General features: G+C 43.6%; 1 protein-coding gene across 5 annotated transcripts in view; it reads right to left on the minus strand.

Annotated features, from left to right (window-relative positions):
* Nucleotides 1–22,447, minus strand: part of GRHL2 (grainyhead like transcription factor 2) — an 80,410-nt gene that overhangs the window by 52,359 nt on the left and 5,604 nt on the right. For 4 of the 5 annotated variants that reach the window (XR_014566958.1, XR_014566959.1, XM_083749801.1 and 1 more), the window contains exons 1-4: nucleotides 18,721–18,856; nucleotides 2,723–2,912; nucleotides 1,531–1,598; nucleotides 293–689 (exon numbers count right to left, since the gene is read on the minus strand). Coding sequence is in view for 2 of the 5 variants with exons in the window: in XM_083749801.1 (XP_083605927.1) it covers nucleotides 293–689; nucleotides 1,531–1,598; nucleotides 2,723–2,912; nucleotides 18,721–18,740 (675 nt within the window). In the remaining 3 variants the exon portion in view is untranslated. Of the gene's footprint in view, nucleotides 1–292; nucleotides 690–1,530; nucleotides 1,599–2,722; nucleotides 2,913–18,720; nucleotides 18,857–22,447 lie in introns of those variants that run through there. The other variant, XR_014566957.1, reaches the window with a different exon arrangement.

The raw sequence follows: 22,447 nt of genomic DNA on the forward strand, positions 1-22,447 counted from the left end.
CCGGCGGGTAGGTAAACGGCATTACTGTGCACTGCTCTGGTTTGCCAGAAGTGGCTTAGTCAGGCTTGCCACATGACCCAGAAGCTGTACGCCGGCTCCCTCGGCCAGTAAAGCGAAATGAGTGCCGCAACCCCAGAGTCTGCCACGACTGGACCTAATGGTGAGGGGTCCCTTTACCTTTACTAAACCCCACTGAATTCAATAGTGCTTTTCCTCTGCTGAATAGGCCTGGTTAGGATAGTGCTGTTGGTCAGTACTGCCATACCCACAGCAGCCCAGCCGAAAGACATACCTCTGCCCCTCCATCTTTGAAAGTTTCGCTGTAAGTGCTATCGGGAGTACTCCGCTGGTCATCTTTCAGGTAGGTTGAATGGGGCATGATGCTGGGCACCTCATAATGCGCATGCTCAAATATAACACTCCTGTGCTCCTCATTTTCTCCCCTTGCGTAATGTGCCGATGGAGCCACATAAACAGGGGTGTACTCTTCTGCTTTCACCACCATCACCCCCGTCACAGAAATGGAAGTCGGGCTTCCGGATACGCTGGAACTGAACTGCTCCCTTTTCGAAGTCTCCAGCTGCTCCTGATTCAAAGAAAGGTTCACCGGCACTGTTTTCAAAACCTGGACTCTGTTTTCCCCACCGCTGGCCAAGTTGCTCTGAGCTTCACTGGTGGAAAGGCAACTTCTGGGGAAATAAATGTGAATAAAAGGTCATGGGCTAAGTTTTGTAACTACAGTTAACCGGTGTGGTGCAGTGGTTAGTGCTGGACCAGTACTAGGAGGGCTCGGGTTCAAATCACCCCTTGGCCATGAAGCTCGTTGTGTGGCCTTGAGCCAGTCTTACTATTTTCTCAGCTTTATAGGGCTATTCTGAGGGAAATATTAGCTGCTCTCTTGCTCTCTCTGTGTGCATATGTGTGTGTAGACACATGCCCAGGAAGAACCATGGACCAACCTGTGCTGCTTGGAAAAAGATGGGCTATAAATAAATAAGATTCCACTTTTCTGGCTTCATGTTTATATTGTTTTGGCTTTATATCGGGGCATTATTGCTTTTAATTGCACTGTTACCCACCCTGAAATAAGCTGAATAAAAGGCATATGCAAATAAAAAGAACAAAAAAAATATGAAAAATAAAACACGTAATATGAGGTGTAATAGTTATTAATGCATAAAGTTTCATACTGTTTAAGCTGATTGGCTTGGATCCCTAAGATGCAATTGTTTTAATTGCTTTTATACATGCAACTATTTTATAAATCTTTTTGTTGTGTTGCGAAATTGCTTTGAGATACTTCACAGGAAGCAATTCATAAATGAAATAAACAGTATTTATACTGCATGGTGAACAGGAGCAGATCCAGGGGGCTCTTGCTATGTGGGTGCCCTGCCGTGGTGAATCTTGACCCCAGCCCTGATCATAAGCCATCTTGCTACTTTTAAAAACTCATACTCCAGCAAGTATTCCACCCCGCTTAGAAGCAGCCTATTGATGTGCTTTTAAAATAATAATATAATACTGTACCTTTTATCTTGGTCTTCTTGATTATCACTCACTTTGTTAAGAGACAACACCCTTTTATCTCTAGGAACCTGAAACAACAGGATTCACATTATGCGACTATGATAGTGATGGCAGGAGATAAGATTAGCCAGCTGGACCAAATTTGACTCTCAAAGCAATCTTATCTGTTCCCTGTAAAAGGTAAAGGTAAAGGGACCCCTGACTGTTAAGTCCAGTCTCAAACGACTCTGGGGTTGCGGCGCTCATCTCGCTTTACAGGCGGAGGGAGCTGACGTTTGTCCGCAGACAGATTTTCCGGGCCATGTGTCCAGAATGACTAAGCCGCTTCTGGTGAACCAAAGCAGCACACTGAAACACCGTTCACCTTTCCGCCAGAGAGCTACCTATTTATCTACTTGCACTTTGACGTGCTTTCGAACTGCTAGGTTGGCAGGAGCTGGGACCGAGCCACGGGAGCTCACCCCGTTGCAAGGATTCAAACCGCCGACCTTCCGATTGGTAAGTCCTAGGCTCTGTGGTTTAACCCACAGCGCCACCCGCGTCCCTATTTATGTATTTAGGAATTTAGATATCCCAGTTTTTGAGGCACCTTGCAATATACGCTTAGCATACAATAAAATAAAAGAATGACAAGACAGCAAAACCCAAACAAAACATGAAAGCAAAGCAACATTAAAACTATCCAGAGCATCAAGGCAAAATATATACAACCCAAGCCCTGGAAGAATTTTTAAAATCTCAGTTATACATCTAAAGCAGGGGTGGACTAATCTGTGTCCCTTCAAATGCTGCTGAACTTCATCTCCCTTCGGTCTCAAACAGTGAATCCAATGATCAGGGATGCTGGGAGTTATGGCCCAACAACATCTGGGTGGCCACAGGGTAGCAACTCCTGGACTTAAAGGCTAAATGAGAGGCAGTTAGCCAGGCCACCATAAGAAGGACATTCACAACCTCGGTGCCACTACCAGAAAGGCCGTGTTCTGTGTCCCAGCGAAGCAAACTTCCAGAGGTTGAAAGATGGACAACACCTCAGATGACCACTATAGAGAGTGAGCAGATTCATGCAGGAGGAGGCAGTTCTTCAAATAAGCTGGCCCCAGGACACCGAGGGGTTTATAGGTCATAAAACACAAGTTGAATTTTGCCAGAAGTCAGTGCAGCTTGATTAATCCTCGTTTGAACTCCCTACCTTGTAATAATCGTACAGTAATCCAAGAGCAGCTGCACTGTCCTCGTCACCATTGATGCTCATCATAGCCTTTGTAGCTGCTGTTAAGGGATTTTCCAGATAAGATTTCCAGGCTTCATCTTCACTCGTGTAAGCCCTCCTGGTATTGAATGGAGCATCACTTGGCACCACAGTCACAAGCCGGTTTTTACTGCAGAAGGAACAGGCAAACATAAACACAGGCAGTGGTACCCAAAGAGACCTCTCATTCTGCAAAGGCAGGCAAATTTCAGTAGCACAATTCATCCTAGACAGAATAAGAAAACATGTGGCTTTTTGATCATCCAAAAGAGGCAACTTTTTTAAAATTTAAGGGGGTTACGTTAAGGACTTGAGGAAAAGTCACTTGATCCAGGGGCAGTCCACCTATATATTGACCTATTCCTACCTCTTTTTCGTAATGGTGACACATACCATAAAGTGAGAATATTCTTCACAACTGTGAGCAGGGCAGTGTGGTTGGGTAAGTGAAGACAAGCTACAACAATCAACTATAAAGTTGTTCGCTGCTCCTGCTCAGGCTGCACAGAAAAAGCATTTTGATTCCTGAGATTCATTCTGATTTCACAGATAAAATCTAAGGGATAGAATTCTACAGGATGTGTTGCTAATGTGTGAAAACAGTCAAGATCCAATGATCCCCAGGTACACATCTCCAGATGGTGGAGATGTCAGGCGCCATCCAAGCATCTTCACTTGGTTGCACGTGGCCGATACCCAGGTGCAAAATGCACCTGGCGCCTGGTTAATTTCGAACACTGAGTACAGGAGAGGAATTCTTTCGGATACCTGGGCTCCAAGTCATTTAGGGCATTATATGTCAATAGCAGCACCTTAAATACAGCCCAGAAACACAGACATGGCCAGCGAAGATCCTTCAAGACTGATGTTATCTCAGCTGGCTGCCCCAGTCAATATAAGTTTCCTGCCCATGTTTAAGGGCAGCCCCACATAAAGCACATTACAGTCATCCAAACAGAACATTCCCAGAGCTTGAGTTGCTACAGCAAGGCTATCTCTCTTTTTTCCTCCAGGAATGGCCATAATTGCTTAGAGTGGAAATACCTATTTAGCAGTACTAACTAGCATGAAATTTGCCCCCAACTTCCTACAACTCCTCAAACAAATATACTCCCTCAGCAAAATGCAGAAATAACAATATGGACTCTAATACCATAGCAATCCAAAGAGGCACAAAACAAGGATGCCCACTGTCTCCCTTCTTATTTATCCTGGCTCTGGAACCCTTAGCAATCCGAATCCGAGCGGCCACAGACATCAAGGGAGTGGAAATAAAAGGCAGAACCTACAAATTAGGGCTTTTTGCAGATGGTCACAACGCCAGACCCCATAAACACAGCAACCTCCCTAAACAGAGAACTCAACACATCTGCAATGGTCTCAGGCCTACAAATAAATTTGTATTTTACAAATAAAAGTCAGAAGCTATGTGCTTCAACACCCCTCCTCACACCCAAAAAGAACTCACTAATGTCACCAAGATAAAGCTTTGCCACACCAAGTTCAGATACCATGGGGTATAAGTAACTAGAAACCTCAATAAATTGTACCTCCACAACTACAAGCCCCTGTAGCAACAAATAAACAAAGACCTAAAGAGATGGGACAACATGAATTTCACTCTCTCAGACAAAATAGCCATGATCAAAATGATCACCCTCCCAAAACTAACCTACTTATTCCAAACTAGTGAACCTGCCATAGCTCAAGGAAAGCATTCTGTGCTTTTGAGGCTACCTGAGCCTCCAGAGATAGTGTTGGATCAAGGAGTAGCCTTAGACTATGTACCTGCTCTTTCAGGGAGCCTAGGCTCTCATCCAGAAGAGGCTGCCTACACACTTCCTGGATCCAAGAATCACCAACCCACAATGCTTCCATCTTGTCATGATTTAGTCTCAGTTTATTGGCCCTCATTGTCCATTCCAGCCCAGCACCGGAAGAGACTCCCCTTATTCTTAAGATAACAAAAAATAGAGATGGGTATCATCAGCATACTACTGACACCACGTTCCAATTAAATTGGATTGCTAAGGGTTCCAGAGCCAGGATAAATAAGAAGGGAGACAGTGGGCATCCTTGTTTTGTGCCCGGTGACCTCCCCCAGCGGCTTCCGTATATATTTAAGTATTTACAAATTCATAATCTGCACATTAACAAAAAAATATAGCAAGGAAGAGTACAACTTATAATTATGAAAAGCAGCAGAAGACCCAGAATAACCTCATTAAAAATAAATAAATACAGAAAAAGAAAAATCATGCCATAAAGACCTAAGTAAAAAGGTTTTCAAAAGACATTTGGCTTCTCTTCTCTCAAAGAATCCTGGGAACCGTAGTATGCTAAAAGTGCTGGGAATTGTAGCTCTGTTGGGGAGTCTCCTAATTAGTCTCGGCACCCTTAACGAACTACAGTTCCCAAGACTCTTTGGGAGAAATCATAGCTGTTACAAGTGGTACAAGAGTACACTTTAAATGTATGGTACAGAGACAACCATGTTCGTTTCTGGCTCTCTCTACGACTAGCGAATGCATAGCAAAATGCATGATATAAATCATGTGCCCTTGCTGCAGCGACATAATTCATAGTTTGCGGAACTGAGCTTCCCTAGATTACTTTAGTGAAATGTGCTTTTTCTTTCGTTTAGTGTTGAATACAGAGCACACACCGGTCAACAATTTCACTCAGTGCTTAAGCCTCCCCCTGCCCGCCCCCCAAAAAACAACAACACTGTACTGTCATTTTTCTCCCTGTAACTACCGAGTATTGACGCTCTCCCCTGGACGTTTGAAAAAGAGTTCCTTGCTGCTTATCTCACCATGCTTCATTGAAATAACTTTTTATAGGTACCATTTCCTGAGAGTGAGTGGCAGAAGGAACATGGGGGAGGAAGATAAGACGCGGGAGGAGATGATAAAAACGTGGGGGAGAGCCCAATGATTACATTTTCAATGGCGCTCTCCAACGGCACATTGCAGTAGCTCTGCCAAGTGCAGAGAAGGCGCGGAGCCTTTCCTCCTCGCCCTCCCTCTTCCAACAGCTCCTGCCTGCTCCATAGCAAAGGCCTCTTAAGAAGGCCAGAGATCTTGATGCAGCCAACCTCAACCTAGCCTTGACCCTTCCCCTAGGGCTAGGCTTCGTGGGCTTTGATGTAGCAGCTAATTGAGAATGACCCCAGAGGTAGATGCCAATCTACAAATTAAGAAAGTCAAAACCACTTTCAAACGCAGCACACACATACACACAAAAAACAGACGAGACTAATCCAAAGGCTTGTTGTTATTTAGAAAAATATTTCTATATCACTATTCATAAAAAATATCAGCGTAGCTCACCATGATGACACACACACACAAAATAAACAAATAACTCATGCAATAAAGAAGTTAACACCAGAAACGAGTTCACTATTACGGAAAGATGTGTTCTTAGGTCCCTGCATAAGCCTGCACAAGTTTTCAGCAGGTGTGTAAAAGCTGAGTGTGAAACTGGCAAGGAGTTCAAGAGCGGTAGAATTTCGAGAGTGACCCACAAGACAAGTTGTGACTGGGGGGTCTCTCTTGATCTCTCCGCCTGAAATTCCAAGGGGGGATTCTGAAATCTGGAGAAACCAACCACCTCTGGTGGGGTGCTCAGGAGAGGCTATTGCAGGAAAAGCAACCAAGAGACTTCTGGAGAAAAGATCTGCTCTGTTTGTCATGCTCCTCTTTGACCAGGCCTTTGGCTGATTAACATCCGGTACCCTTTTCAATGTGTTGGGGGGACGGGGGTGGGTATCGGTTTGCTTTCATTCTTGTTTTTATTATGCATTTTGTGTTTCTCATCTTGTATTTTTATCTTGCGAACTGCCCTGAGATCTATGGATGAAGGGCGATATACAAATTCAAATAACTAAATCAGTCAATAAATTAAAATAAATAAATAAATGTCAACATTTTTAATATTAGTTTGATCCGCAGGTTCTTAGGATTGCCCAAGGAGGCACTGGTCTTACACACCCATCAAACACTTGGTTGTGGGGAGCAACTGTCGAGCTCAGAAGGAAGAGCAAGTTTAAAAGAATTTGAGAAACACCATATTAATTCTTCTCAAATCACCACAGAATAGAGGTAATCAGACATTTTCAGACCACTGGAGAAAATATTCTTAAGAGCGCTGGGCAGGGCATCCTTAGAAACTCAGTCATGGCATGCTATCCTTTGAACACAGTTTCTTTACTTTTATGCAGAGCACTACCTATTTAAATATCTATCCTAGTTTTGTTTTGCAGCAGAGATGGGGAAGCTGTGGCTTGTTGAACTACAGAGCCCATCATCCCTGACCACTGGCCATGTTGGCTTGGGTTGATGGGATTTGGAAGTCCAGCAACACCTAGAAAGCCACAGGTTCCCTGTCTGTGCTTCACAGCCTGCCAGGAATGGCTACAGGTCTCAAGAGATCCTTGGCAGAAGGTCTTAGTGATCCTCAGGACCTTCTGCTTGCTTGCACAGAGCCACTGGCAAGCAACCATGCACACAAACAGACAATGGAAGCAAGGATCAGGGAGTCAAGGGTAGGTAGCAGTCTTTTCAAAGCGCCGAGACATCAGCAACTGCCTGAGGATGCCAAGGTCTAACACTGATCCTCCTACACCTCGTATTGGGAGGTGGGGCAGGGGAATTAGGCAGGTATGTGGGCAAGACAGATCATTATTCTGCAAAGAGACACTGGAGAAAGAACTTCACTGCTAACTTCTATATGTTTCTGAGCCTGGCATCATTAGCAATAAACCACTCCCTGCCTGCCAAGATTAATTAGAGATAGAGCAATTCAATAAATATTTAATTACGAGACAAACTTTTGAAAAAAATAATTACTTTATTTGGGCTGCTTGTTTGTTTCGTGGCAAGATGATGGCAGAGAAACAGGAGGAGGAAAGTGTTTAAATAAGTCTCATAAATAATAAGCTGTAAGAAAAGGCACCAATACATTTCCACCAGGGAAACTGTGAACAGCGGTTATGAGGTCACTTCATTGTTATGCTGTTTCTAGACTTGGCACGGGGGGAAAGGCAGGTGGGCTCCATCCTCTTTCAGAAAACAGAGTCTAAGTCTGGTTTGATCACTGATAGAAACCCCTATCATGGATGGCGGCTAACAGATTGAGGTTGAATCCTGACAAGACAGAAGTACTGTTTTTGGGGGACAGGAGGCGGGCAGGTGTGGAGGATTCCCTGGTCCTGAATGGGGTAACTGTGCCCCTGAAGGACCAGGTGCGCAGCCTGGGAGTCATTTTGGACTCACAGCTGTCCATGGAGGCACAGGTCAAATCTGTGTCCAGGGCAGCTGTTTACCAGCTCCATCTGGTACGTAGGCTGAGACCCTATCTGCCTGCGGATTGTCTCGCCAGAGTGGTGCATGCTCTGGTTATCTCCCGCTTGGACTACTGCAATGCACTCTACTTGGGGCTACCTTTGAAGGTGACTCGGAAACTACAACTAATCCAGAATGCGGCAGCTAGACTGGTGACTGGGAGCGGCCGCCGAGACCATATAAACACCGGTCTTGAAAGACCTACACTGGCTCCCAGTACGTTTCCGAGCACAATTCAAAGTGTTGGTGCTGACCTTTAAAGCCCTAAACGGCCTCGGTCCAGTATACCTGAAGGAGCGTCTCCACCCCCATCATTCTGCCCGGATGCTGAGGTCCAGTGCCGAGGGCCTTCTGGCGGTTCCCTCATTGCGAGAAGCAAAGCTACAGGGAACCAGGCAGAGGGCCTTCTCGGTAGTGGCGCCCACCCTGTGGAACGCCCTTCCAGCAGATGTCAAAGTGATAAACAACTACCTGATATTCAGAAGACATCTTAAGGCAGCCCTGTTCAGGGAAGTTTTTAACGTGTGATATTTTACTGTATTTTTGGTTTCTATGGAAGCCGCCCAGAGTGGCTGGGGAGGCCCAGCCAGATGGGCGGGGTATAAATAATAAATTGTTGTTGTTGTTGTTGTTGTTGTTGTTATTATTATTATTATTATTATTATTATTATTATTATTATTATATGTCCTCTGCCTGCTTTCTCAAGTTTTCTGGGGTTGCCTGTCTTCCATTCACCATTCATCAGGAGTGAGCATTAGTGGATGACGCAGGGGGGTCTTGCTGCTTACCTGACCTCCCTCTGACAAGTCAAGGCTGGAGGGAGGGAGGTCAGGTAAGTGGTGCAGGCCCACTCAGTTGAGGTTGGTTACATCTCTCTGTAGGACTGTCTTGGTGATGCTCTCACATCTATCAACAGCAGACGATATGGGAAAGGGCCATGGCTCAGGGTCAGAGCACACACATTGCCTGCAAAAGATCCAAGGTTCAGTCTCAAGTATCTCCAGGCATGGCTGGGAGAGATCCTACCCAAACTTATAGGCACATTTGGAAATATTAAGAAAATGTTGTGAGCAGCACAATGTACTGTGGTACCTCTGGGTGTGAACGGGATCCGTTCCGGAGCCCCGTTCGCATCCTGAAGCAAAGGTAAGACACGACTGCGCCTCTGAACGGGCCGCGTTTCGCCGCTTCCGAGCATGCACGTGACGTCATTTTGAGCGTCTGTGCATGCGCGAGCGGCGAAACCCAGAAGTAACGTGCTCTGTTACTTCTGGGTCACCACGGAGCGCAACCGGAAAATATTTAAGCTGAAGTGTATTCATTCTGAGGTATGACTGTATCCATTTCACAGAATAAAAGCTAGTGATGGTCAGAACACACTTAACTTAAAGCCATTTATATCACTGGCTCTACTGCTAGTATTACAAATTTCTGCTAACCCAGAAATAGTACTTCAGGTTAAGAACTTTACCTCAGGATGAGAGCAGAAATCGCGTGGTGGCAGCAGTACTTCAGGTAAAACGGTACTTAGCTAAAGTGGTACCTCAGGTTAAGAACAGTTTCAGGTTAAGAACGGACCTCCCGAGGTACCACTGTATCTGCTTTACTTAAAAGTTCGTTTTTATGTTGCAGTCTTAGAAAAGGCAGGCTATGGGGACATGACTATGGGGATTGGAATAAAGAGTGCCTGCACTTCAGAATTAACCACAACACCTTGCTAACCTCGCATTTCCAAATTCTTTCCCTACCCTGTCTTTGTTGCCTGCTCACCTCTAGCCCTGCTAAACTGTAAGTTCCTCTAGGCAGGGGTCCACTTCCCCCCCTTGTGTTACTCGGTAAATCACTGTGTAACGTGACAAAATTTTTTAAAATGATTTCTTGGGATCTTGAGAAAAAACACTGTGCTGTGCTTGCTGGGCTGATGGGAATGGCTGTCCAAAACGTTTGGAGGGCACCAGGTTGTCAAGTGCCAGGTTGCCAAGTGCTGCTGTGCAACAGTGTTCTCCAGCATTTAGTCCACCAGTGTCCCAGTCAACTAAGCCAGGTGTACTCCAACAACACCTAAGAATGGAGAATAGCACTCCACAGTATATTAGTACATGGCTCACATGCTACACTTGAGGCTGTGGCAAGACTCCAGCTTCCCCCAGGAAGTATGGCAATGCTTAGGAGGCAGGGAAAGCAGTACTTTGAGTTTAGATCATGGGTAGGCAAACTAAGGCCCGGGGGCCGGATCTGGCTCAATCGCCTTCTAAATCCGGCCCGCAGACAGTCCGGGAATCAGCATGTTTTTACATGAGTAGAATTTGTCCTTTTATTTAAAATGCATCTCTGGGTTATTTGTGGGGCATAGGAACTCGTTCATATTTTTCCCCCAAAATACAGTGGTACCTCTGGTTACGTACTTAATTTGTTCCAGAGGTCCGTTCTTAACCTGAAACTGTTCTTAACCTGAAGCACCACTTTAGCTAATGGGGCCTCCTGCTGCTGCTGCGCCGCCAACACACGATTTCTGTTCTCATCCTGAAGCAAAGTTCTTAACCCGAGGTATTATTTCTGGGTTAGCGGAGTCTGTAAGCATATGTAACCTGAAGCGTATGTAACCCGAGGTACCACTGTATAGTCCGGCCCCCCACAAGGTCTGAGGGACAGTAGACCAGCCCCCTGCTGAAAAAGCTTGCTGACCCCTGGTTTAGATGATGGTTTGTATTGGACTACCCAGCAGCAAGTCTCTGTAGCCTAGCAGCAAGCCTTGCAAGCGTCACACATGATAAAGTGTGAATGACACCTGCAAATCTCTTTGCCTAGAAGCAGCCAAAGTGCAGGAATCATCTCTGCTCCCTTCTCACCCCTGCTTTAGCACTACCTTTGCTCACCCGCTGGAGTCAGGTTTAAATCGTTTAAAACTGCAAAAGGAATTCAGGCGAGACAAGTTTTAGACTGCAGGGCTCCGATGAAGGAGATACCGTCAAAATAGCTCCAGGGACAAAGCCATGTTTCCTTATCCGAATAGTGACAGAATAGAAATCCTTTCTCGAGGGTTAGAAGGTTTCTCTGTGCTTTCCAGGCTTGTCTTTTAAGCTTGGGAAATTGGGAAACATCTAGAATGCACTGTTTTAAAGTTTGTTTGTTTCTGTGTGCATGGGGGCAGGGACTATGTTTCTTGTTTTAAAACCTCTGGGCCAGAAATGTACTTCTTCACACAAAGAAGTGGGGCTATAAATATTGGAGATTAAATATAGTGGGGAAGCCACCCAAATATGAGCAATTTCAAGCAATCATCTTCAGTGAACCCCAGTAAAAGTTGCGAGACCAAAGCAAGACAAGCTTTGTTGTAGCAGCTTAAATTCCACTCAAACTGAATACACATAAAAAACTAGAAGTACGTAAGGAAAAGTTGGACCCTCCCACTTAAAATATGTACAGACAGATGATGCGTTTCAAAATGCCCTGGTTTCACATATTTTGTTTGTTGCAATTCTTTAAGCAGCCTTCCATTCACGGACCTTTCGCTGGTATTTTGGGCAAAACTCGGATCTGAATAAAGCAGGGCTTCCAATTTCAGTCGCACCAGCATCCCAACTCAAACCATCATCCTCATCCCCATATCCTATTGTCACTATTTATTGATTACATTTATATCCAAGAAGCTCAAAGTGGGGTACTTGGTTCTCCTCCACATTTCATTCTCCTGACAACACCTTGAGATAGGTTAGACTGAGAGAGTGTGACTGGCCCAAGGTCACCCAGTAAGTTTCATGGTTGATCAGGGATTTAATGGTTTCATGGTTGACCAGACCAACACTCTAACCACTACACCACACTGGCTCCAACTAGCAACACAAAATTATGGAAGTTTGGTCAGGGGTTCCACTGTGTTCAGTGGGGCCAACTACCCAGTAAGCATGTCTGAAGATATCGTGTCCCTGTTTTCCAGGGAGAGTCCCATATTTACAGAAGCCATCCTAGTTTCTGATATGATCCCAGAAAGTCCCAGTTTTCCTTAGTACATCCCTATTTTCATCAGAGAAATGATCATTGGATAAATGTTTCATCAGAGAAATGTTGGAGTGCATGAAGTTATCCGACCCCTAAGCCATCTGAAGGCAGCCCTGTATCGGGAAGGTTTTTTAAAAAATGTTTAATGTTTTTGTATATGTTGGAAGCCGCCCAGAGTGGCTGCGGCAACCCAGTCGGATGGGTGGGGTATAAACAGAAAAAATATTATTATTGTTATTATTATTATTGAATAGGATGTCCCTATTTTCATCAGATAAATATTGGAGGGCATGCAAGCAGAGGTAACAGAAAGAAACACATATACTTCTATAGCAGATTCCTTCTTCCATGACCCTGCCCTTCCTCCACAGGTCTCCCCATATTGAAATTTCTGTGTTAAGTTCCCTGCAAAAGCTGTAAGAAGTTTCCAAATATCTGCAAAATACTACCTTTATTTGCCCTAGAAGACAGGAGGTATATACAATTTTTGCTGTTTGAACTTTTCAAAATATTACATGAAAGAGAGTATAACATTTTGAAATGCTGATCTAAATCTCGCTCTGCAAAACCTTTTTCTGACCTCAGTGCTGGGCTCTTTTTTTTATCCTGCATTCATGTCTTCCAGTCTGTTTCTTACTGCCCTCAACCATCAACACTGACGCCTGGAGTATTTCATAATATACAAAGACAACCTCAATTAAACGGACGTGAACTGACATGACGGTAAGCTACTACTCTCTCTCTTTAAAAATTCAGGGTTCCATTCCTTCCCCACCCCAAATAAACGCTATAAAGAAAATGCTATTATTTGGATGAAAACAAAGATATGTTTTGTGCATGATACATTATAACAACACGGTTACCAACAAGACACAAAATATTTTCCTCTACATGGAAGCACACCACAGCACCAAACCTATCCCAGTTTTTCCCACTTAGAGGTAATTAAACATATATACCACATAACACTATAATTGCTCCCCTGCAGTATGTATTTATTTATTTATCTCTCTCAAGGGCAGTTCAAATGTACATAACATTTCCCTTCATGGGAGAATTTAAAAAATAATTCTCATGGAGGAATTACTATTACAGTATTATGGAAACATTCAAACTGATTTGGAAAACCTTGGTAGCCTTGCAGCAAAGATTCCCAAGCAGGATATTCAATTCCCACTAGCTTCTGGTATTGGATTATTCCCCCCACCGCAGTAATTCCACGTGAATTAAAATTCCAACACAGTCTTCTACTCCCTTGCACATATCAAGAGAGTAAGTGTGATCTATTGGATCAAAATCTGGACTTGAATTTGGGCACGGTGCCGCTAAAGTTAAGCACTTGTAAATCTCATTCAATGGAAGAGAATTAAGTACATGCTTAACTTCCAATTTCTTTAAAAGTTTGCTTACTTCAACTGTGCAAGTTTTAAAGAGGCATTGACTGTGAGGTCAAACTTGTGGAATGAAGTACAGAAGAAGGGAGAAAAGCAAATCCAGAAAGGAGAAAATGCTGCATAAAGGCCTCCATCCTTATGCTGATTTAAGAGCAAACAAGTCAGTATAAGAGCCTATTACAGACCCGCCCTCATTCTGTTTTTATTTCATGCTTTTCATCCATGAGGTCACCAAATTCTATTGACTTTCCTAGTTTTAATTTGGCTTTCAGTTCAAAACAATCAAGCCACTAGGAGACACAAATTCAGAAACCTCCAGCCAATCTTATCATATATACCTTCAAGCAGTCTTTTAACAAACAATACTCCTCCCACCCCGGATTGGCCAAAGACATCTTGGCACCTGACACAGACCCCCAAATAGCTACCCGTCAACTAAGAAGGGGTCAGGGAAGATCTGCACCAGGAACAAGGGGGTAAGAAGGTTCGACATCAGGAACTGCTGCTCTGGTGGGACCCTTCGCCTTGCCTCATGGGCAGGCTGGCCCTGCTCCCAACCCCAAATAAATGAATGAAACCCCTTCTTGAGATGATTGCCCCTGTCCAGGATATCACAACTGCTTGGTACAAAATGTGCACCCCTCGGGTCCTAACACAATGTAATGGTTTCCACTATACCCTATATACAACCATGAAATGATCGCCTATAAAAATAATGGCGTTCATATTTTTTGTTTGGTGCCAGCAATGCACATGGTGCTTTGCAAAGTATGAGAGCAGGTCCCTGCCCCAAGGAGCTCACAATCAAAAATTCAACACAGAGAAATCAACAGAGGAGGGTGAAGGAGTATGCAGTTGCTTCAGCTGCATGTGACAAGACTTAGTTACATGGGCATTATGGAATTATGCCAAAAGCTTCGTGGAAAAGGTGGGTTTTGAGAAGGGATTTCAACGGGGCTTTTTTTCAGCTGGAACTCACCATAACTCAGTTCCAGCACCTCTCAGGTGGGTGCCCTTGCCATCCAAAGCGAACAATGGAGGCGTTCATGTTGAGTTCCGGGGCCTCTTTTTCTAGAAAAAACAGCACTGTATACACCTTAGTCGTCATCCCCCCACCGTTTTTCTAAACTGCTGACCCCCAAATCTTGCAACCCTTCCTTATAGGAGAGTTGCGCCAGCACACTGATCATTTCCACCACTCTTTTCTACAACTGCAGGATCTGTCCACGTTCAGGATGAAAGATACCCACTCCCTTGTCCTGCAACCTTTGACAAAATATGTTGATATGTTATCTTTCTATTGAATATATCCATTCTCTTCCATTCTCACAGTCTACTTAGAAGAAGAAAGATGGCGCAGCCATCTTCTCAGATTGTCACTTTTGTACAATTTATTTTTTTCTGGCAGGGCTCTTTGCCTTTCACAGCAGTAGGAGAAGCAGAAATTCAGCAAGTGAAGCTTCTTCCAGCATACAGATGTAAAGCACATGCAGATGTTCTGCAGAACATTCAAAACTTTAAAATAAATCTGACATATACCTTAAAGTGCCACAGTATTCCTTGTGGGTTTTTTTGCTACAACAGACTAACATAGGTAGCCTCTTTGATGCAGCAATGGGAAATTCACCTGTCATGCAGGTGTTAAGGTTTGAAGCTTTCCCTAGAAAACAAATTGGCAACGTCATTGCAACTCAATGCACACCTAAATGTATTTGATGGTATTCAACCCATGTGGTGAAATTGTCCAGTAGCAACTGGCATTCACTCATCAGCACTCAATAAGGTTTATACACCTTTACCTTGCATCACCATGTAGGGATGGGCAAACTGAACAGTGACATCAGAAAGCCACCTCTTCATGCAGTCAGGTTGAATGATCCACTCAAGCAGCCTATCTACATGAAAAGAGTTGTGTAAATCAGCCTTTGTTCTCATCCCTCTGTTCCTCAGCTCTCTGGTTCTTTCTGTATATTTTCCAAGAGGTGAAAAAGGCCAATAAACATCATGGGGGGGGGGGGAGCAGTGCAGAAAAAATAGCTTTCACAAAACTAATGCGTGCAATCACTTTGAAAGATATCACAAAATAATGCATATTATATTCTTAGACTGTGGCTTTTCAAGTAGTGCATAAGACAAGAGAATTAACAAGCAAATTCTGAAGACCTTTTCAAGAGACAAATACATATGATAATTACACTAAATCCCCCCCCCCCCATCCAATCCACCCATAGGCATAGCCAAGGGAGGGCAGGGAGGCAGCTGCCCCCTAAATCAATAAAAATCAATACAAATCTGAGGTTCTGCCCCCCCCCCCACAAAAGCCTGCCCCCCAACAAAACTCCTGGCTACAGCCATGAATCCACCACTTAAATAGTTGTGCCTTGACCTATGGCTTCAAGATCTGCTGTGAGTGCGGACATAGCAATGTCTATACTCTACCTAACTTCATTTCCCTGCATCCTTACAAGTTCAATGCAGCTGTACCAGAGTGCAAAAGAAGCTGATGTTTAATTCAGAAGCCTTTCAAGATGCTTCCAGTGAATAAGATGATGGAAGAAAATGTGGTATCCATCATACAAAGACTAAGAATCTCTACTGGTACAACCAACCTGGAATAGGTGACAGTGAGCATAGTGATGTAAAAATCATCATGTGAGATTTTTATTTTTACCACTTTTTTCAGTATAGTAATATGAAAAGAATTCTATGTGTCTTACCGCACATGCAAATAATTATAAATACTTGATGGGCTAACTGAAAACATTTAGCACCTTCATGAAGTTAAAAAAACAACAACATTTCTCTAATAAAGAAGTATTCAAATCTTTGTATCAATTCTTACATCAAGTAAATGAAAACTCCTTAATGGTAATATATTTCTGGCAAACCAATCCTGTGCACAATTATTCAGAAAGTCCCACAAATGCAGTGGGTCATAGTACCAAGTTAAGTAATCAAGGATAATGCAGCCTAAATGCTACACAAATTAAGTTTTGGCACTAGACCAAAATGTGTATCATGAATATATGAATGTCCATAGCCATAGTCACAGAGGGTGAAATGCACTATACTGTATTTCAAAAAACAAACCAGCCTACACCTGTTTCTTCCCTTCTACCAAAAAGAGTAGAATGTTCAAAACTCTCAATACATTTTGACTGACTCACATTTGAGCACATTTCAGATATGCACGTTCCAGATACTGATCAAAATCCTTATTTTAAATTATTGTCCCTCATACCAGAACATAAGGGACACAGCTTATTTTGTAACACAAAAGTACCACAGACCAAAACCATCAACTTCCAGTTGTCCCAAGGGGTGATGAAACTGTATACCCCTTCATTCTGGATTATGAAACCAAAATTACCATCACCTTTCAGCTTACAATCTCTAACACAATTTAGTCGGTACCATGTATTGAAATGCACACTTGAACAACCTTCTTATGGAGTTCTTTAAAAAGTGACAGTGCAACAAAATGCAGTTGAGTGGTCGTAATACACCCATTTATTTTGAAACTTTGACCATACACAAGTAAATTCCCCAACACAAACATTGGGCAGAGGGGGTACAATACAGTTATTTTCTTGTTACAAAACTTCATGTGCCTCGGCTCTCAACCCAGCCAGTCTCCCCCAACCTAACAACCTTCTCATGTTAGAGATTTGTCAGATACCGCACCCTCTGTCTGTGGTCAGAACCACCACTTTGCTTAATAACACCCTCCCTCTTTTCTTCCTCCCTCTTTCCAGATGTATGTTGTAGGTCAGCCTAGGCCACAGCTCCAGTGAGGGACTTTCTTCCCACTGTACATGTATGTGTGTAGCAGGGAGGTGAACAAGCTCAGAACTGACTTAGTTGGTCTTTAAGGTGCTACTGGAAGGAATTTTTTTTTGTTTTAAGCTCAGAAGAACAATTCAAGGTAAATATATATCTATACTACTCCAGATCTTAAGTTCCAGCCCACTGCAAGGTGCTGGCCTCTCCTTTGCATCAAGAGCATGATCTGATCTGAAGTCACCAGTAAGAAAGGAGCAGCAATGTCCGCTGAAAAGGAAAAAGAATACAATTGGGGTGGAGGAGGAGAAGCGGCCTATGAAAAACTTCCTATCTTTCCTCACTTTGCACATGCAGGTAAGCAGGAACAGGCAAGAGGCTAAAGGAGAAGTAACTAGATGAAGCCAATCTACAGTGTGTACACACACACATGCACACACTAGTCCCAGGATCATGATGTCCTTCACAGTTGCTATGTTAAAGTTCAAGGAAGCTTTTATGCTAACGCTACTTGGATTTGTTTTAAACTTCCTTAAGCACTAGGCTGCCATGCTTATTTCAAGGTGTCCTTATGTTATGATTTCCCTAACCATTCCAACTTCTTTAATCAAGACCCACTATGTACGAATCACAAGTGTGCTGGCTTTTAAGGAAGAGAACTTTACAGAAGTTTTCATCTGGTGTAGAAACCCTCAATGTCATGCTGATTGGGATTTTCCCCCTTTTTTTAATGACAAGCAATCTGTTGAAAAACGGAGACAAAACTTTTGCATGAAATCACTTCCTCTTACTGCGTATGGGAGAACAAGACACACGGTCATTTTTCCTATGCACCCTTCGACAATGCAGTTATTTTATGATATTTTCACACACACACACCCCAAAAAAAGAGTGGCTTGGAATAAAATGATTTCAATGAGCTCCATCTTCTACTTCTTTCTGTCCCACAACACAGGTACAAAAGTGCCAAGAGAAGGGGAAGAAGATGGCCGTGTTTCTGATCCGGTATATAAAAGCTCTTTTGTTGCATTCACACACAAAAGCCAAGAATCGCTTTTCATCTCTAGGCCCTGAAGGAAAGGGAAGAAATTGCAAAAAGCAGCAGCAAAGTTCTCCCAAAAGTTTGTGAAGGGACATTGGGAGTTCAAAACGAACAACAATCAATAAATAAAAAAGATTGGAAAAGGAATGGGGAAAGCAAGGTGAAATCCAGCAGTTCTCCTGTGGGTGCAATTCAACCTCTTTTATGCCTTGTATAAAAGAGGAAATGTAATCCCAGTAGGTCCACCACCGAGATTGCTTTTTTTTTTCTCTCCTTCCCCTTTCTTTTTAAGGGGGGTTAAAAAAAGAAAACACAACCAACCAGTTGATCCGTTCAGGAGCAGCAAAAGTAGCAAGCTGGCTGTGATCACTTACTTGTCCGTCTCTTGTGACATGTTTGATCCAATGAACTCTCTCCCCTTTTCCAGATGCCTCAGTCTCTCTGGTGAAACTGGACTTTCAAGTCTGTGCAGGTAAAGGTGTGTGTGTGCGCGCGTGAGCGAGCGAGCGAGCGAGAGCAAGCGAGCGCCCGGGACGGCAGAACCAGAGCTACTGGTAATTCTGCTTTTCTTCCCCCCCTCTTACTTCTCCCTCAGCCAGCCGCGGAGGTAGGAGTGGGACAGGTAAAGCCCCCTTCTGCCCGCCCCTCGCATGTGAAAAGGAGACTGGCTAGGCTCGCCTGCCCGCCCTCCCTCCCTCTGCCGTTTAGGGCACCGCGCCGGGAAGCAACAAAAACCCAAAGGCGCCTACAGGTAAACTTTCCCAAGAGGACTTGGATTCTTTCACTGAAGGATACAAGGCAAGAGGGACGAGCTGCGAGCTGATTGGGCCGAGCGGGGCCTCAGGTGAGCAGCCATTGGAAGAGGCGCGCTCAGGTAAGGCCCTTCGCTTAGAACGCCGAGCGAAGCCGCCTCGTTGGGAAAGCGGCGCCGGAATGGTTGAGGGAGAGTGCTAGCTGCAGGCCCAGAGGCGGGCTGCGTGCGGGAGCCATGCCGGGGCACGCGAGGCCTGGCCGGCTGGAGAAGGCTCTCGGGGCCGCGCTGGGAGCCTGACGACGCTCGAGGGGAGGCTGTGGAGGCGGTGGGAGGGGAATAAAGGGGTGCAAGGGCGCCTTTGAGATACATATGCGAAGAAAGCCCTCATGAGCGTGAGGGAAGAGCGGGGCTTAAAGGCCCTTGCGAACTCTGCCTTGGCTTGGGCCCGTTTTCTCAGGGCCCAGCGGCCGCCTCCGCCACCCTCGCCCAGCCTCGGGGAGGGAGGAAAATTGCCGACCAACGTGGAATCTACCGAGAAGACCACAGCTGACCACCATCTCGCTTATGGACCTATGCAAGAGGGGTTGTGGGACAGAAACGGCCGGGCCTAAAGCGCCTTTCTTCCACAAGTCGTTACCTCCTTGTAATTTGGGACTTACAAGGATTTGCTGGCCTGCCCAGGGCCATAAAAGGCCCCAATGAATACTTCTGCTCAGCTCTAAATCTCATTTTGTATGGAGTGGCATGCTTTGGGCTGCTAAAGCCAAGGAAGAGAAAAGGAAGCCAATCTCATTTCCCCCTATTCTTGAGTTTCTCCCAGGCTAAGAGAGAATTGAATTTATTGCATCTCTCTCTTCCTCTCGCAATTTCAGTAACGTTTTAGTTGGTACTAAGCTCCGAGGTTATGGATGTGTGGCTGAAATATTATTTGAAACGTCTATATCCTGCCTTACTGCCGGACAACAGGCTTCCAGTGTGGCAGACAATAAGTGAAAATCAATGCACAACACAACTTTAAAGGTAGTGTTGACATATGAAGGAAAATGCCCACTCCCCAAGGGTTTTGATTCTTACTCTGCACCTGTCTGCCTTCAAGAGTACAGTATTCACTAAGTGCGCATTTCTTATTTGTAAATGTTTTCATGACCTGCCAATGAAATACAGAGTTCCCCCACATTTTTTTTTCTCCAAGAGAGGCAATTTTGTTCTGGCTATATCAGCCTTCTCTTCAGGCAGAGGCTTGGCAGTCAGCAATTCAGCCTGCAATTCTGTGCCTGCTTATTTGGGATTAAGCCAATTTGAATGCAGTGAGACTTGCCTTTCAGGAAAACATGGATAGGTTTAGGGTGCATTTATTGTAAATAGTCACTAACTAGCTCACTGATCTGTGGTGCATAAAGATAGTCAACAAAGATAGGGAAGGCATTGTAAACTTAATGAGAAAGAGGGGTTTTTTCCAGACTGTTTGCTGATGTGCCACAAATGACACAAACAGGTATTCTTTATTAGGTGGGCTTGTAAAAATGTGGACTGTTAACTTTTATGGTCCGGCTTGCAAAGCAGAAGTAATTATGAAATTTACCACCCCAAAATGTGCTAGTGGTCACTGGTTGGATTTTTTTTTTAAAAAAGGATTAGACAACATAGTGGGAGTAGCCTTGTAATTTGGGGGTTAAATAGAAACTAATGGAACTTCACTTTATAGAGACAGTTTACTTCTGAGTACCAAACACTGGGGCCAAACAAATGGGGACAAAGGATTGCATGCTAATCCTACTCAAAGTAGACCAATTGAAATTGGGAAACCTAACTCATGCCCATTAACTTCAATGCGTCTACTGTGACCAGGACTAGCATTGGCTCCCATTCATCATACTAATTTGGGTGGCTTTTTGGCCTGATCTATCAAATGTTAATGTGTTTTTAAATAAAATTAAACTTTAATTCCAAACATGTTTTATTTGGAAGTGAGATCTGTTGAATTCAGTAAAAGATGTTTCCAAATAATGTGAGTTTAGGATCACAGCCTAACACCCTAATCTTAAACACATGTGGATGAAAGTCCCATTGAAATTTAGGTTCCATCTGCTGCCTGACTTTAAATACTTGTTGATTCATGCTTCAAGTTGTAAATCAAGAAAAGCTGTACAGTGCAACTTTCCTTTCCAGAAGTCTACCACATCCCTGTAACTTTTTTTTTTTAATCTGCCACTGAACCTGCTGCTCAGTAAAGTAAACATTTTCTCACCGGAGTGAGTGCTGCAAGAGATCAACTAGTAGAGTAAGTCTGCAGTCCTGTGCATGCTTCAGGTGGGAGTAAGCACCAATAAAGAGAGCAGGACTGCTTAGGAACTGGTTGCACAAATAAATTTGCTCTTCCGGTTCACAATCATTTATCATACTTGCACTTTGTTTTTTGTTTTTTTATAAATATTTATTAAGATTTTTTGTAAAGAAAATACATAGATAATAAACAACATTGCTTATATCATAACAAAATTTCATAACTTGTTTAGACTTCCTCACGTCTCCTGCTCCCACTTACATTGTTGAGAAGTTTTTTTCAAGCAAATTATCATCTTGTTTACAATCTTATATCCACTCATTTAAGTATAGTCTAACAATTCTCCAAAAGGTTTGTATTTTCCTTGATCTCACTTATCATCAAATTCCAATCTAATTTAGTGGTGGCCAATTATTTATGATCAAGCATCCTTCTTAACATTCAACCAGATTACAATATTTTTGTAAATAAATCCTAAATTTCTTCCAATCTTCTTCAATCTTTTCTTCTCCCAGGTCTCGGATTCTGCCAGTCATCTCCGTATCATACTTGCACTTTGGCTAGTTTCTTCGACGAACATCTGTAGCTCTGCTGTCACATTGCTTTGCTGAAAGGAAACAAGTTAAAAGGCAACTGTCTTTACACATCAGCCTACTTTATGTGTGCCTATTTTGCTCCATTTAGTAATGGTATTGTTTGGGCTTGGCAGTTGAGGACAGAGAATCAGGTATTCAAATAAGGTTTAACTAAGGTTACAGATTATACTTATAATTATAAGCACCTAAAATTATGTGTTATGAAAACTGCTAAAACAAATCTATGGGATAACAGGTGCTAATGGCTTGTGCTTGTATCAAAGCAATGCTGTTAACAAGTTCAATGCAAAAGAGCAGATGTTTGATGTTGCATTGTCTTAGTGCTGGGGGAGGCTTATCATGTGTTTGCACGTATGATAGCTTTTGTGCCAGATTTCAGTTAGGAGCACCAGACACAAAGCCAGCTGCTAATTTTGCAACAGGTAGCACTTACTGTTAATCCTTCCTACATCTTAAAACTTAGCAAC

This window comes from Podarcis gaigeae (genome assembly GCF_964106915.1).
Source record: "Podarcis gaigeae genome assembly, chromosome: 7".
In the NCBI taxonomy this organism is placed as follows: Eukaryota; Metazoa; Chordata; class Lepidosauria; order Squamata; family Lacertidae; genus Podarcis; species Podarcis gaigeae.